This window comes from Corvus brachyrhynchos, unplaced genomic scaffold (genome assembly GCF_000691975.1).
Source record: "Corvus brachyrhynchos isolate BGI_N302 unplaced genomic scaffold, ASM69197v1 scaffold115, whole genome shotgun sequence".
Classification (NCBI taxonomy): Eukaryota; Metazoa; Chordata; class Aves; order Passeriformes; family Corvidae; genus Corvus; species Corvus brachyrhynchos.
Genome location: NW_008239553.1, coordinates 7,087,655 through 7,102,427, shown reverse-complemented (window position 1 = coordinate 7,102,427; position 14,773 = coordinate 7,087,655). Strand labels below are relative to the sequence as shown.

Below are 14,773 nucleotides of genomic sequence, written 5' to 3'. Positions count from 1 at the left end.
GCAGCTGAGGTGCCAAGGTCTGGGTACCCTGTGATGTCACGGAGGTGGGGGGATTTCGGGGTTGTAGGCCTATGGCATTCATCAGGCCCATGTCCCTGTCTGTCCTCCATGTGGCTCTGCTGGTTCTGAAAAGAGAGAAAAACAAGTAAGACCAGGATCATTGGAGGCAACACGCCCAAGCAAGACTGAAATGTGCACATGAGGCTCTTGCCTCCACTCCAACCAGGCACCTGCATGCCACTATGAGGATGGGGATGAAAGGAATTGGGACCTGCTCTTATTTACACACACTGGTCTCTTGAGTTTTAAGCTAATGGAGTCTTAAGAGTCCACTCACCCTTCCACAGAAGCAGCGTGTCTTACAGGCACAGAGGGATATCCCTGCAGCATCAAGCCTGCAGAACGACTGTCTTGGAGTCACTGCGTTGAGGAGGCAACACAACGTGCAGTGCAAGAGCACAAACACAAAACCTCCTGCACGTCAGCAGGGCAGTTTTAACTCCCACGGATGTAGCCTGTATCCTTTTCCTCCTCTGGACTTCCTAGTTAGCGTCACACATGAATGCACTCCAGCAGGCATTTCTGCCCATTCCAGTCAGACAAGAGAAAACCTCTGGTCTCAAAAGGAACCACCTCAAGGCTCATTAGATTCTGACTCAAACAGCCAAAGTGCACGACGCTACAGCTGAATCTTGACAACGCCACAACACTCTTTTCTGAACTGACCTCTAAGTGCTGGGAATGGTGAAGAGAAACAAGGAAAGACTGCCTCATTCATAACCTTTTTTCATAAGGCTTTGAAACCTGCTACACTTTTTTTGCTCTCTCTTTGAGCTAGCTCATTCTGGACCAGTATTTCTGCCTTCAAGCTGCCATTATACCAGACTGAGTATGTACTGTCAAAAACTTAAGTAGTGGCAATATCCACTCATACAGCAGAGTAAGGAATCTGCTGCTTATTTTTCACCCACAATCAGACCAAGGCTGTAGGACAGCCCAGACATTCATCCTGTAAACAAGCTCACAACTTCCTTGGGATGCTGAAGCTCACAATTCAGAAACACAAGTATCACCCTCTTGCTGAGAACAGCTAGCTTATGGAGAACTTGTCACTATGGCAAGAAGCAACGGATTGCAGCATCACCCTTGTGTTTAGAACAACATGTGCACTACTGGACAGACTGAAACAGCCAATGGGGCCATCAAGGGATTCAGCTTTATTTTTAGAGTTTATTGCTGAGAAACAACTGTCCCACGACCAGCAATTAAAAAGATGAAAATCAGTCACCAGGTCGGCACCACAGATTTGCCCTTTTCTCTGTGAACTCCTCTGTTCTTCAATTATCCTCCAAAAGCCATTTGCTTTACATGGTGTTTTTGATGCATCAAGCCCCACATGTTCCTCCCATAGCTGTTACTGGGGCCCTGAATGACACGTGTACTTTACTAGCACTGGCACTTTTGGGCACTGAATGTCACTTGCTGGAAGAAGGCCAGGTGACCCAACTAGGCAATGTCAAAGGGGGAGAAAATTGCATATTTAAAGCTGCCAGTGGTGAGAGAACAAAGAAGTGATGCTGTCAGATGTAACAAAACCAGCAGAAAGGGTCAGGTCTCTCTAACCCAACACCCAGGAGACTCACCCAGGCCGCTCAGTGTTCCTGCTGCTGGAATGCACAGTGAAGACATTCTCATTCAGCTGGTCCCAGTGGTACTCAACTCCAGAGTTTAAGGCCCTTAAAATGCCAAAGAAGGAAAAAAGTATTAGCATAACAGGACACTAATCAAGCCAGCACACATTACATCCCCACAACATGAAGAACAGTGTTGATTCCTGCCCTACAGAAACTGCAGATCTAGCTCAGTTCACATTTTCATGGAAAGGGCTCATCACCATAAACCACCTTGCAAACACAGAGTGCTGTATTACCAGATTGCTCTGGAATAGTCCATTCATTTCAATTCAGGATTAGCAACAAGACACGCTAACAGGAGCAGAGAGATATTGAGGAAATTAAGACATACAACTGTGTGTATGAAATCAGGTTACCCTAACTCCAAGTGACTAAACAAAGAATTGGAAAGACCAATTGTCTCTGTGGTGTCTGCAAGCACTTCCTGCACTAGGTGATGGTCAGTAAAACACTGCTCTTATTCAACTTTACATTTCTTTGCAAATGGTTCTCATTCTACCAATAAATAACCTTTATACATCCCTCTCACTGACAGCCACTGTGGAGCAAGGACAGATGTAGAGGGTATTTTAACAAGTTTCCACAGAAGAACTTGTACTGCATCAACAGCATGTGTGTCTGAAAAGTCCAAATTTGAATTTTTCATCTACTGCTACTAAGTGTAATGGAACAGCCAACGCTCAGGAAACCTTTCACAGAGCATTTCCCCAAAAGATACAGCAAGTCAAGCCTTACTACTCACAGGAACAGACAAGGTTAACAACCACTGCTGAAGACTACAGGCAATCACAGAAACTAATCCACCATAATGCTGTAAGTACACATCCCACCAAGAAGAGGGTGAGAGTGAATCCAGCTTACTCTGTGCCATACAGAAATGTCAAGAGGATGGGCACTCACTATGCAGTCCAAGGCAGCATGGAGATCTCCCACCTACTGCTGTGTTCCACCTTCAGAAGCACTCCAGGCTGCATTACCATGGAAGGCACCTTCTGTACAGTGTTTTGCCACACCATGCTGACAGCTCATGTTAGCTGGCCTGGGAGTTTTGAAATGGTGCTGTGTACTACCACGTGGCTGCTGGACTGCACACACACCTGATGGTGCTGGGTGGAGAGTTAGCAATGCTCTGCAGTGGTCACAGCAAGGCAAGTGAGGGGAAAAAACCCCAAACTAACAAAAAAAGTCCTGTGTAGACAGAAGGGAACTGTGTCTGAAGAGCTGAACTTCCATGACCCTGCAGACAGTCTCAGAACTAGGGGTAGTCCCATAATCTGAAAGGATTCACAGCAAGTAGTTGGTAGCTGGTTATGCCTCAAGCACAAACGAGATGTTTTATGTACATATAAAAACTGTTGCCCCTGTAAAGGGATGCCTCAGCAGAACTGACAAGAACCCTGGCTTAGAGGATGCTGCAGGTCAGACATGCTGCAGTGGGAAAGCAGTGTGTGCTGGAGGCCTGGGGCTAGGCTGCCAGGGTGACAGCACCCCAGGTTAGGATCCAGGGTGAGAGAGGAACAAAATTAGGTCAACAAAACCACACATGGAGTCTACAGGAAGTAAACAGCCATTGCTTTTTTATTTTTTGTGCTGAGCTAGTCCTGTGCTGCATTATACCCCACGAAAGCAGCTGCCAGTGAGATGCCAATTTATAAAGGTTTCTGAGTTTATTGAAAGATGGTAACTTGTCACTAAAACTGTGCCAGTCCCTCTGGCTGCTCCATCCCCTGCCTAATATACTGGCTGAGGCTTAGCTGTCACACTTGGCTGTCTGCTAAGCAGCACAGTCCCTAGGCAAGAGAGACTTCCTGACCTTGTAGTCAAAATTTCCATAAAAAGTCTAGTGTGCTTGGTATCTTCAGCTATTACACAACAGAGCTAAGCTGACCCGGGCTCTTCTCCCTCTTCTTCCACACGTCTTCATGCTTTCCAAAGAATAGGCATGGTCCCCCACAGCTATGTACATGATTGGTATTCCTTGCCAGTGTGTGCCCTACTTGTCTTTGCCAGCTTGCCAGCTCCCAAGACAAGAAACCAGAAGACCACAAAGCTTCTCCCAGGCCAAGATGGGAGCTGGCAATACTGTGTTTCCTCTCTTCCCCCAAACACCATGTTCCTGTACTACACAGAAAGTCCAGCTACTGCACACACACTTCTTTGAGCGGATCAATTTCACTTGTACAAAAGCATCATGGTATCAAACTGACATGTAGTACACCAGATGAAAAGCTCCTGACCATCCTCCTAGCTATTCTGCAGGGTCTCACTACTGTACAGTTGGGTTGTTGGACAGCAAAGTCCATTCTAACTCTATGCTGTCAGTTCGTGCATGGTGAAATCAACAGGCGTTCCATTTAATACGTAACTTTTCACATTGGTTTTAAACATTGCCATTTATCAACTGAGCTTTGCTGCCAGAGTCCTATCAGCTACTCCTTTACTGCCAGAGAATCAAGGGCTTTGTCTTCCTTCCTTAGAAGGAGGGCCTGTAGCAGATGGTGCAACTGCTCTGGTTGCTGACTCTGGGAACACCAATAAACAGGCTTAAGCCAAGGTCACTACACCTGGCCACAATGGGAGTTCAACATGCTCAGCATCACTAACCCAGCTTTTTAGTTTGGTCTGAGTGTGTCTCCCTGCTGGGCAAAAGAAGTGGCTCAGAATAAACAGCTGGCACTCCCTGCAGCAGCAAGCATCTTCACTACTACCTTTCAGCAGTCTCCTCCTTTGGCCAGCTATGCAACTTACCCTTTCCCAACTCTACCTCTTGCAAAAGACGCCAAGCCAAAAGGCCCTCAGCACCATCTCTGTCCTTTTTTGTATGCATCTGTGTATCTCTGACCTGGAACCCACACTGGTGTCTTCACAGCCCTAAGATCAATATCAAGATTGCTCCTGATTAGGTTTTCCAGCCTTCAGATGATTGATTGAGCCTATAAGAGGTGTTTCAGACTGCATTAAGATACAGTGAGGAGAGCATACACCTGAACTCAACAGAGGGCACTGGTTGGGCACTACCTTTTATATGAAGATCATAATTTCTCTTCTTAATAAATCAAAATTTCATCAAAGAAATACTACTACTGTGTGGTTTAAATGCCCGTTTTAACGCCATTAGAAACTTGATCACATAGTCGCACCTTAAACCAACTTCAGTACACAACAAGATGTGTGTGACAACTACAATTACCTTGATTTAAATCAGATTTTCAATTAAGCTTAACACTTCCTCTGGTTTAGCCACACCTATTTAAAATAGTGCAATCTCCCTTTTCAGAAAGCCTAAAGGTTTTTTAGCTCCCATTGCAAAATACTGCTTGAATTTTGTAAATGAGCAGCCTTTCACAGTACGTTTCCCAGGAGATTTGCAAATCAAGGCCTGACGATTCATTCCAAAGAAGCAGAGCTTACACTGGAGAAATGAATATTTTTCAGGTAATGTAAGCATTTAACTTTTGCTTCATCAAACTCTAGACATGGAAATGCTAGAGGCACTTTACATTTTTCAAGGCATGAGGTAGAAGCTCTGGGTAGCATGGAGCACATTGCCACTTAGATGTGGATGCAGTAAAGAGGACATTTGTTGCCCAGGGTTTTAGGGTGAAAAATTGCAATTCTCCACACTGTGTCAGTCATGGACAGTGAAGTCCACTTAGTCAAGTTCTTACTTTCTTCCCTTTTATGGCTGTCACTAAGCTCTCTAAGCCCTCCCTGGAAATTTCCATTAGCTTGTTATATGCAGAGCTGCTCACAGCCTGGATTTCCCAGCAGGGATCTGTTCTAAGATGGACTTTTCCTTCACACTTGTGTTCAGCTCACATTATTAACGAGCTCGGAGAGGATGAAGGGCACAGACTTGCAGGCTTCGCTGAAAGTCAAATAAGGATTCAGAGTGGAGCCTGTTAAGTACCAAAAGCCAACAATTTAGCACAGCCTCTCCCTCTGCATGAAGGTATTACCTACACAGCTCAGTTATGTCCCCAGGAAAAAACTAAGCCCAAGTACTAGGAATTAATGACAACATTATTAACATATGACAAGAAAGCTGAAATACAATTTATTGCATTTGCTTAACCAGTATTTGAAGGGTAAATTGACAAAGCACAGGTCAGCACAAATTGACTTGGACATCTGGGTAACCCCCTCCAGCTGGCATATCCAAAATTGGGAGTTGAAGAGGAGGAGGGATCAGGATGAGAACTCTCCAACTCTACCATAACAACACAGCTCAGGAGCATGACAGCAAGACAAAACAACCCATAATTTCCAAGTAGTGTATGCATGTCCAGGAAGGCATAAATAGCACTTACTACCTTTTTACTTAAATTATCAGGGGATGATTTAAGTGAAATATTAAGAAGGCAGCAGCAATGAGCAAATGCACTGCCCTCCTCCTTCAAATCCTGCCACATGGAAAGGCTCAACAGCAGCCCACTTGTTTGCTATAGTACCGAATTAAATTTTGATTTAAACATTGCTGCCTGCAATCCCATCTAAAAGTATCAGCACAACTTCATTACCAGAATGAAGATTGTGGCAACCCCAACACAGAAAGGAAGCTGCACAGTGATGCCATGCAATGCACCTGATCTTCATGCTGCCAAGTTTGCCTTCTCCACAAAAGAAATTACTCCTTAAAGCTGATTTCTCAAATATACAGTCCATTCAAGATCACTAAATGCATACAATACAAAACCAGATTAATTTACAAAGGATTTGAATTCCCCAAGACATGCTTTCTTCCCTTTGTGTAAACTTGTCATTCTTAAGCCATTCAAACTGTATCAAAGAACTAGAGTGAGCTACAAGAGAGCAAGGTGACACTATGCTAAGGAACAGGAATCTATTGTCCTGGTTTGGAAAGGAAGAAGCAGCACACAGTATCTTGTGCAGTGCAATGCAATGCTGGCCAGATTCCAAATGCATCCTTGTCAGCAGCTCATTATCTCTTCTGCCAGCATGGTGATGATCAGCACAGCAAGCCCATCCCTAGCTCCCATGATTAGCTAGGCAACGGTATTGTTAGTAAAAAGCGAAGTTTGGCACTCCCAGCAGCTGCCTGGATAGGAAAACAATAATTTCTAACGCCCTACTTCATAAATATTTAGCTTTCTGTGCAGGCGATGAACCACGTGCAGAGACAAATCCAAGTGAAAATTGGCTGCAGTGCAAACTGTATGGAACCAGCAAACAGGATTTCTGGAGTAATTCTGCAGGGCAGTAATTCCCTTTGACCAAGGAGAGGTGGTAGCTTCACTGGCACCAGCCCATGTGCAAATAGCCAGGGGAAGAGCACAAGACCGAGTACAGGAATTCACAGAACACAAGATCTGCAGTTCATGATCGACAACCACTGATATTTAAATGATGTATGACATTATCCTGTCCATCACACTGAGATGAATGTGCAGCCTCATTTTTACTCCTCACACTGATACAACCCACTATTTTTCCAGAATCCTGCAAATTTTACCTGCGTGAAAACCAGCAACCATGCAGAAACGTATCCTGACACCTACTTGAATTGTCCAAGGTGCTGCAGAAGCAGGACAGCAAGCAGCTTGGTGCAGCTGGTAGCTGTGTGCCTGCTTCAGGGAGGGTGCCAACTCAACTTGGAACAGTTTGCGAGATGACTGGTCCTGTTCATTTGATTGTGCAGTCCTGCCAGCTAGGTTAAACGCTGGGATTTTTGAAGATGCTGTATTCAAACTCACACCATTTATGAAGCCAGCCTTATAAAGCTGGCAGCACCAGTAGCTAATTCAGTAGCTCTTCTATCTCAACAATGTGAACACACACAAGTTTGCTCTGCCTACCAGTGGGCACTTAAGTCTGGATCCAATCCATGATCTTGTGGCCAGTGGGGGAGATTTAGATAGAAGGCACATCCCTAACAGCCATCTTCCATGAGCAAAATTTTGGTATCTCAGCTAAGGAAGAGAGTTATCAGTCAGCTAAACTGGTAGATACCTCAGAGAGAAAAGAGGGAGCGAAAGAAAAGAGATATTAATATGACAAGAGCTCAAACAGAACAGCTTCTTCTGATCCACAGGACCACTACACCTAAAAACCAAGTGACTTCCACTAGTCAGCATTTGCAAGCTACCTACAGATTGCATGTAGAAGATAAGCAGACTCATAAAACAAGCTGAAATGGATGACACACCACCAGAAAGCATTAAGAGAAATTTGTCCTATATTCCATGGGAGAAAGTCTTCAATTAAGAATTAGTCTTCCAACACATTCAACAGGAGTAATAAATGGAAATTAAGTACCAAGACAATGACAGAGCAGAAAGAAAAGAGTTTAGCATGAAAGTGTGGATGTTTGATTATCTTGGGACCCAACTACAAATATTGAGGTTGAGAGTGCTGCCCTTAAGGAATGCAAGGCTGCACAGAAAAACCTGTGTTAAGAGCAAGGACAAGAAAAGTCCCTCTCAAACAGCCTTCATTTTTCTGCCAAAACACCACAACAGTTTTTAAAAGTGATTTTCTCAGAATTTTTTTACACTACTGTCATGTAAACACACTGTGTTTACATACAGCGTGACATAGGAAGTTGTAACTTGTACCATGTTTATGAGAAAAAGAGCACAAGACCCAGGCCAAATAGCCTGGAATAAACAAGGCAGAAATAGACCAAGTAAGAATTTCCTGAATTTTCACTGATTTTCTTCTCACTAAATCTTGCCAGTATGCCATGGTATCCTTTGCTATCTGGCTCCAAGCACCACATAGGGACCCCTCTGGAAGGTAAATAACAGATTCCAGAAGACACAGCTTAAAGGTCTTCAAAAAAGCACAATTCAGCTTGATATTATCATACACCCAGCTCTAAAGATGGATAACTTGCTTAAGTCCTCTAAAAACCTAATGGCTTGTTAATTGCCTGAAGTGATTACAGGCAGACTATACTCCAAATCAGCTTTGAACCCTCAGACTATCTTAAGCTGTTTATGATCTATCAGCTCTTCCAGTGGTTTAGACAATTTAAGATGTTAGGAGTCTTTGGGGGAGTGCAAATTGCTTAAGCCTTCTAAGGCCTTAAAACATCTTAAACTGTTGCAAGTGTTCAGAGCCAAAGTCACTCTTTAGTCATATTTGAATTTTCATCACTGTTTTAGCAGAAACTAACATTGATGAAGTCGGCTTGTTTTGTAGATATGACACCAGCAAACTAAACCAGGAAAATGCATCTAGAATGGGAGAAAGCAACTTCAAAATAAATGTTTAAAATTAGCAAGCAGAGCAAATGCTTATTTTTAATAGAACATTGGAATGCACACACACAAAGCTGCCAAGCTCCAGAACCAAGATCTTGGTTTGATCTAATCTCAGTGAGATCCACAGGGCAAGCCAAGTTTTATATATTTAATCTTCAGCATCTTTGGAATTAGCCAACTAAAAAGTATTCTGTTTAGCATACAGAATACCGAAACCTCCTCAAAAAAAAAAAGGAAAAAAAGAAAATCATCAAGAACCCAAAATCCCCAATTTATTACTCCAATTACTCACAGTTTGTAGACATTGAGTTAAGACCATTTGCAGAAGGATTTAAAACAGGGAAAGAAAATGAACAAAAATATTGGTTGTTTTATTTGCTAACTGGATTCATTAGCAGAGTCCTGCTGGAAAAAACAGGCATAAGGGACACCAAATAAAACTCCATAAATAATACAGATTAAAGACCAGAAAATTAAAGAAAATCTTACTGGAAAGCCAAGGAAGTAAACAAATGAACAAGGAAGGTCTAGTATAGATCCGTGGAGAAAAGAAAGGTTATAAGAAAGCAGGATGAACTTGAGCTGCAAGAGAGTGGAAAGACTTTCTAAAAATAAACATGAGGAAAATGGTATTAGAATGAAAAAAGGTCTATTCATTTGTGAGGCTAACAACAGAAATCAATGATGTTTCAAAGTGGACAAGATACCGAATTCTCTTCTCTGAAGCTTCCACTTATAAAATATCCAAGGGTACTTGTGTAATTAGGGAGTAAGAAATACACCAGACATAGCAGCTAGTTGCACTCATTTAGAAAATTTTTTAAAAAGTTAACTTTTTTGAGTCATTCACACCTGATTTTTAATACCTTACCAAAAAAAAATGAGGAAATGACAAAAGGGCAAGAAAGTCAACTTAGCGGCATTCTTCAAAAAGAAAGCCATAGTTAAAATTATTACCATCTTCTAAGTGTAACTTTTATCCTTAAAGAGAGTAATATAACAAATAGAAAAAAGAAGATATATTGAAACAATGAAAGAGTGAGCCACATGCAGTAGGCAGTAAGTAAAATAATTGCTTGCATGAAATTTAACTGCTTTTGAAGACAGAATTACAAAAAAGTACAGGAAGAAAAGGTGGCAGGTGTGATCTGAATAGATATAAGTGAAGCATTTGGTAACTGTTTTTACAGCACATGGCTGTGCTCTCACAAAGAGTGCTACTAAAACTGAGAACTAGTTAGGACCTGCAGAAGGCAAGTGACACAGTACACAAACTGGTAAGTACCAGGCTACAATTCCTTAACACAGAGCTCTGTACCAAGTTCCCTTTCTCATGGTGGGAAATAAATATCACTAAGTAGTCAGTGCTACAGCGTATTTTGAAGAATTGGGTGAGGGAAATGAACTTGCTAATAATTGAGGACTTAAAGCAGCTCTCAAAATTTATCTTTAGGAATCCTAGACATATTAAGTGGAATTTCATGAGGGCAACTTTCACTTAATGCCATCACTCATGCTGGATATCCCACTCACATACAAAAAAGGAAATAGAATAAAAAACGGTATCAGAAGTGAAATACTGTTTCAGGTCTCCACATTAGCACTCTACTTCTTCATCTGCAATGACCAAGCCTCTTGGCACTCAGGTTACCTAGGCTTCTCTGCACTATTTGGAAATAATTCATTTAGTTTTTTTCTTAAATGCATGAATAACAAAATCTAAATGTAAGCTTTCAGGATGCATCTATAGTGCAAAATTGGCCATCTTCCTGCCTTTTGAGTCCTTTTATCAATCAAAAGCATGTTTTACCCTCATTTAGAAAATTCAATGTATCTTGTGGTTAACAGGCAGCAGAAGCCCAGGACATGCATTCATTTCCTTGTTAAAGATCCCTTGCAGATGCTGCCTTTCAAAAGGCCATTTGCAGGGAGGACTCAGACCATAAACAATGTCTCCAGCTACCCCAGTTAACAGTTGTAAGAGAGAATATTCCTTACACAGGGTTACTAACATCCCTTGGTTACACATGAGGGAAGAGAGCTCTTCCTTCTGTCTCCTTGTTTACTCCATCCTCCAGCAGCTATCCTTAAGAGGCAAAGGATGTAGCTTATGCTGCTGGGGGCATCATGACTGCAGGCTGCAGAGCCTGAGGAATGAAGCCAGCCAGCAGTGAGACATGACCTGCCAGGCAGCTGCATAGATTACCATCTCTTCACCAATGCTGATAACTAGATGTAGACACATTGTCCCCATTAGTAGATGGGAGGATATGCCATTCTCAGAGAAAAAAGAAAAGATTGGCACAGACAGATAAATGCAATGATGGCTTGCAAAGCATCGGAATTTATCGTAAAGAGAATTTTCCTAGAATAATTTCATGTTGGAGGCAGATCTTATCACAAAGAACTAAAATATGCACACTGAATAGCACTGAATCAGTTTGAGACTCTCCACACCTACTTCCCAATGAGAGAAATCTAAGGGATGCTGCCTCTGAACCAGATGCATCTTCAGGGGTATATGAATTCCATTACCAGAGGCTCTGACTGCTGAAGAAATCCCTCCTCTCTTGTGGATGCCTGCATTACAAAGCTAGCCTTAGAAAAGGTGCTTCAAGAGCTTGGTTTTGAAGTCTTCTAAGAACAGTGAGGTTTCTGGAATAGTATTTGCAAAAGCATGTGAGCACTGAGCCCTTCCAGAACCTGCTCCTGAGCACAGAGGAGAAGACACTCAAGATGAAACAACAAACGATTGATATTTGGATCCCCTGCCTTTTTCCTGTGGCAGTCCTCCACAGGCAAAGCCAGCAAAGGGCAACATGCAGTCTGCTCCTCACCACTTTTGGTCTCATCTGTTTATGTTTCACAAGACAGTTCATGTTTGAGATGCCCCACCAGGGATGTTTCCAAATGGGAAAGCTCTTGTTGGGATGTGACAGGATAGGAAAGGTTATGAGCATTAAGAATCAAATTCCTTTTTAATTCAGTAGAGGTGTTTCTACCATATAAAACAGACACTGAGGATTTCATTCCATGCTGCAAACCCCAAGATTCAGAAACTGAATCAAACCTTGAAATATGCAGAAATCAAGAAAGATGTACAAAACTTCATTGAAGATTATTACTGGTTATGGTTACAAAGGACATCAGGTAGCATGTAGCAGGGGAAAAACATTCTTGGGGAGGCTAAAAAAGCACCAGCAGCCATGTGGAAAAGTCAGTGTGCAGCAGGACAACAGAGGAGTGGGGGGAATTCACACTGCTCTGTACCACTTCCTGTGACAGACCTCCAGGCCACAGTTGAGTAGTACACAGCAGTTCACTTCACTTCCTAAATGGAGCACACTACATCACATGGTGAGCCCAAAGGGATTCCTGTCTGCATGTGACATGGCTCTTCCAGTGAATGTCACTGTTACCAATTTAGTGTCTTGATTCAGCTCAGTGGTGCCCACCCTTGAAAACATGGCAGCCCCAGAGCCTTTCAATACCACACTTCTGGACTGATCACAAATCCATCTTAAATCCAAAAAGCACAGATTACCACGTGTTAATGTGAAGCCATGTGCAAGCAGACAGCAGACTCGTGATCTAATGTCTATGCAGGTCTACCAGTTTGCAACCATGACAAGAGTGAACTACAAGACCCTCAGAAAAGAAAAAGGCTGTCACAACTTCATAAAGACTGCAACCTGTTTCCAAGCCACATCTGAGCCAACACTCTCTTATCAGCAGCATTTGCCTGTTAACCACAGACCTAAGTCCTCCTGCTCCAGCTCCAAGATCAGACTTGTGAAAAGTAAACAGTTTCTCCTGTTGGGTCACTTGCAGAGGAAGGTATTTCTAAAAGCTGAGTTCCTGTCCCACAGGAATCCAATCCCCTGGGTTCTTTCACACAGACCATTCCTCAGAGACTTGGATTCAGAGGGAAAAGCACACAAAGTTTCTAACAGGTTATACAGACCTGCTCTCACCTCCCTAGAGCACAACAGCTTTGAGAGCAAACTTGTCAACACCTGTTAAGATGGTGGTGCCTTTTCTTGGTCTTAAAACCAAGAGTCAAACACGGTTAGAAGGGGAAAAGGGATTTTACCTTGGTATTTATTTTAAGGATCCTAAGGCGCATGCATCCAGGTCAAATGCACTGAAATGCACACCCCCAAATGATCTGGTATAACATTATAGGTTTTAGTAATTAGCATATCTATCAAAAATTCCCCAATGAGAGGCTTGAGTGAGCCCCCCTCCCCAAGGAGCCTTCCCCTGGATGGTTCTATCTTGGTTTACAGAATGTGTTCTGGAGAGGACCTTGGGGTCTGGGGCACACTAATCCCTACCTACGAAGCTTCTAAAATGTTTAGTCTCTCAGCTTGACAAACTTGTCCAAGAATGTAGGCAAAAAAGCACTAAGAATACAGAAGTTGTAAAAAAGGTGTAACAGGGGTATAAAGAAAAGGCAAAAAATCTTCATAGCATCAATGAGAACCTTGGGTTTAAAATACCAAAACCTGCCTCGTGGCTTAGCAGTTCAGTTTCACCCTCAGTCACAAGTATTCAAGTCATACACTTGTCTCCGCAAGCTGAGCTGCATTTCCAAATAGCTGAGTCTCTTGCATCCACCCAACCAACATACAGGCTATTGCAGAAATCACCTGGTTGCCACCTTCCTCTAGTTTGCAGTCATGACCTAGTCATAGTCAATTTGTGCCTCTTTGCTCTCTAATAAAAAGCATATATATTTTTATGTATCTAGTTCCAAACTGCTAGTCCCATTACCCAGTACTGAAGAAGCCAGGTGGCAATACGCTCACCTGGGTGACAGCTGAAATACTTCCATTTATACAGGTGTTGGAATAGTCAGCATGGATTCACCACAGTGGAATCATGCTTAACCAACCTGATTGCCTTCTACAATGGGAATACTGGTTGGATAGGTGAGGGAAGAGCAGTGGATGTTGTCTAACTTGACTTAAGCATGCCTTGTAGCACTGTCTCCCGTGATATCCTCATAGGCAAACTTGGGACATGCAGGCTGGATGAGAAGATGGAGAGGTGTTTTGAAGTGGCTGAATGACAGGTCTTAGAGGGTCATGATCAGTGGCATGGGGTCCAGTTGGAAGCCTGTAACTAGTGGTATCCCCTAAGGGTTAATACTAGGCCTGGTACTGTTTAACTTGTTCATCAATGATGTGGATGAAGGGGCAGATGCCTCCTCAGCAAGCTCACTGATGACTCAAAGCTGGGACAGCTGATATTCCTGAGTGCTGGGCTGCCGGTCAGGAGGACCTTGACAGGAACAAGAGATGGGCAGAGAAGAACTGACTGAAACTCAACAAAGGCATGTGAAGGTCCTGAACCTGGGAAAGAAAAACCCCATGCACCAGCACACGCCTGGGGGCTGATCTGCTGGAAAGAAGCTCTGTGGAGAAGCACATAGGGGTCCTGGTGGACAACAAGCTGTCCCTGAGCCAGCAATGCCCTTGTGGCCAAGAAGGCCAATGGTATCCTGGGGTGCACTAGGAAGAGCTTTGAAAGCTCTTTGGACAGATGAAGGGAGGTGACCCTGCCCCTCTACCCAGCCCTGGTGAGGCCACATCGGGAGCACTGTGTCCCAGACTGAGCTTCTCAGGACAAAAGAGACATGGAGCTCCTGGGACGAGGGCTACACTGATGACTAGGGGATTGAAGAGAGGGTGTCAAGAGGATGGAGCCAGGCTCTTCTTGACAATGCTGGGCAAAAAGCCAAGAAGCAATGCACAGAAACTGGAACACAAAGTTCCACCAAAACATGAGGAAGGACTTCTTTATTGAGCAGGTGACTGAGCACTGGAACAGGTTGCTCAGAGAGATTTC

General features: G+C 43.3%; 1 protein-coding gene across 3 annotated transcripts in view; it reads right to left on the bottom strand.

Moving 5' to 3' along the window:
• The window catches only part of AMBRA1 (autophagy and beclin 1 regulator 1), a 119,415-nt gene that overhangs the window by 10,572 nt on the left and 94,070 nt on the right, over positions 1-14,773 (bottom strand). For all 3 annotated transcript variants that reach the window (XM_017742186.1, XM_017742187.1, XM_017742188.1), the window contains 2 exons: positions 1,644-1,736; positions 1-125 (listed from right to left, as the gene is read on the bottom strand). In XM_017742186.1, the coding sequence (XP_017597675.1) occupies positions 1-125; positions 1,644-1,736 (218 nt within the window). The remainder of the gene's footprint in view (positions 126-1,643; positions 1,737-14,773) is intronic.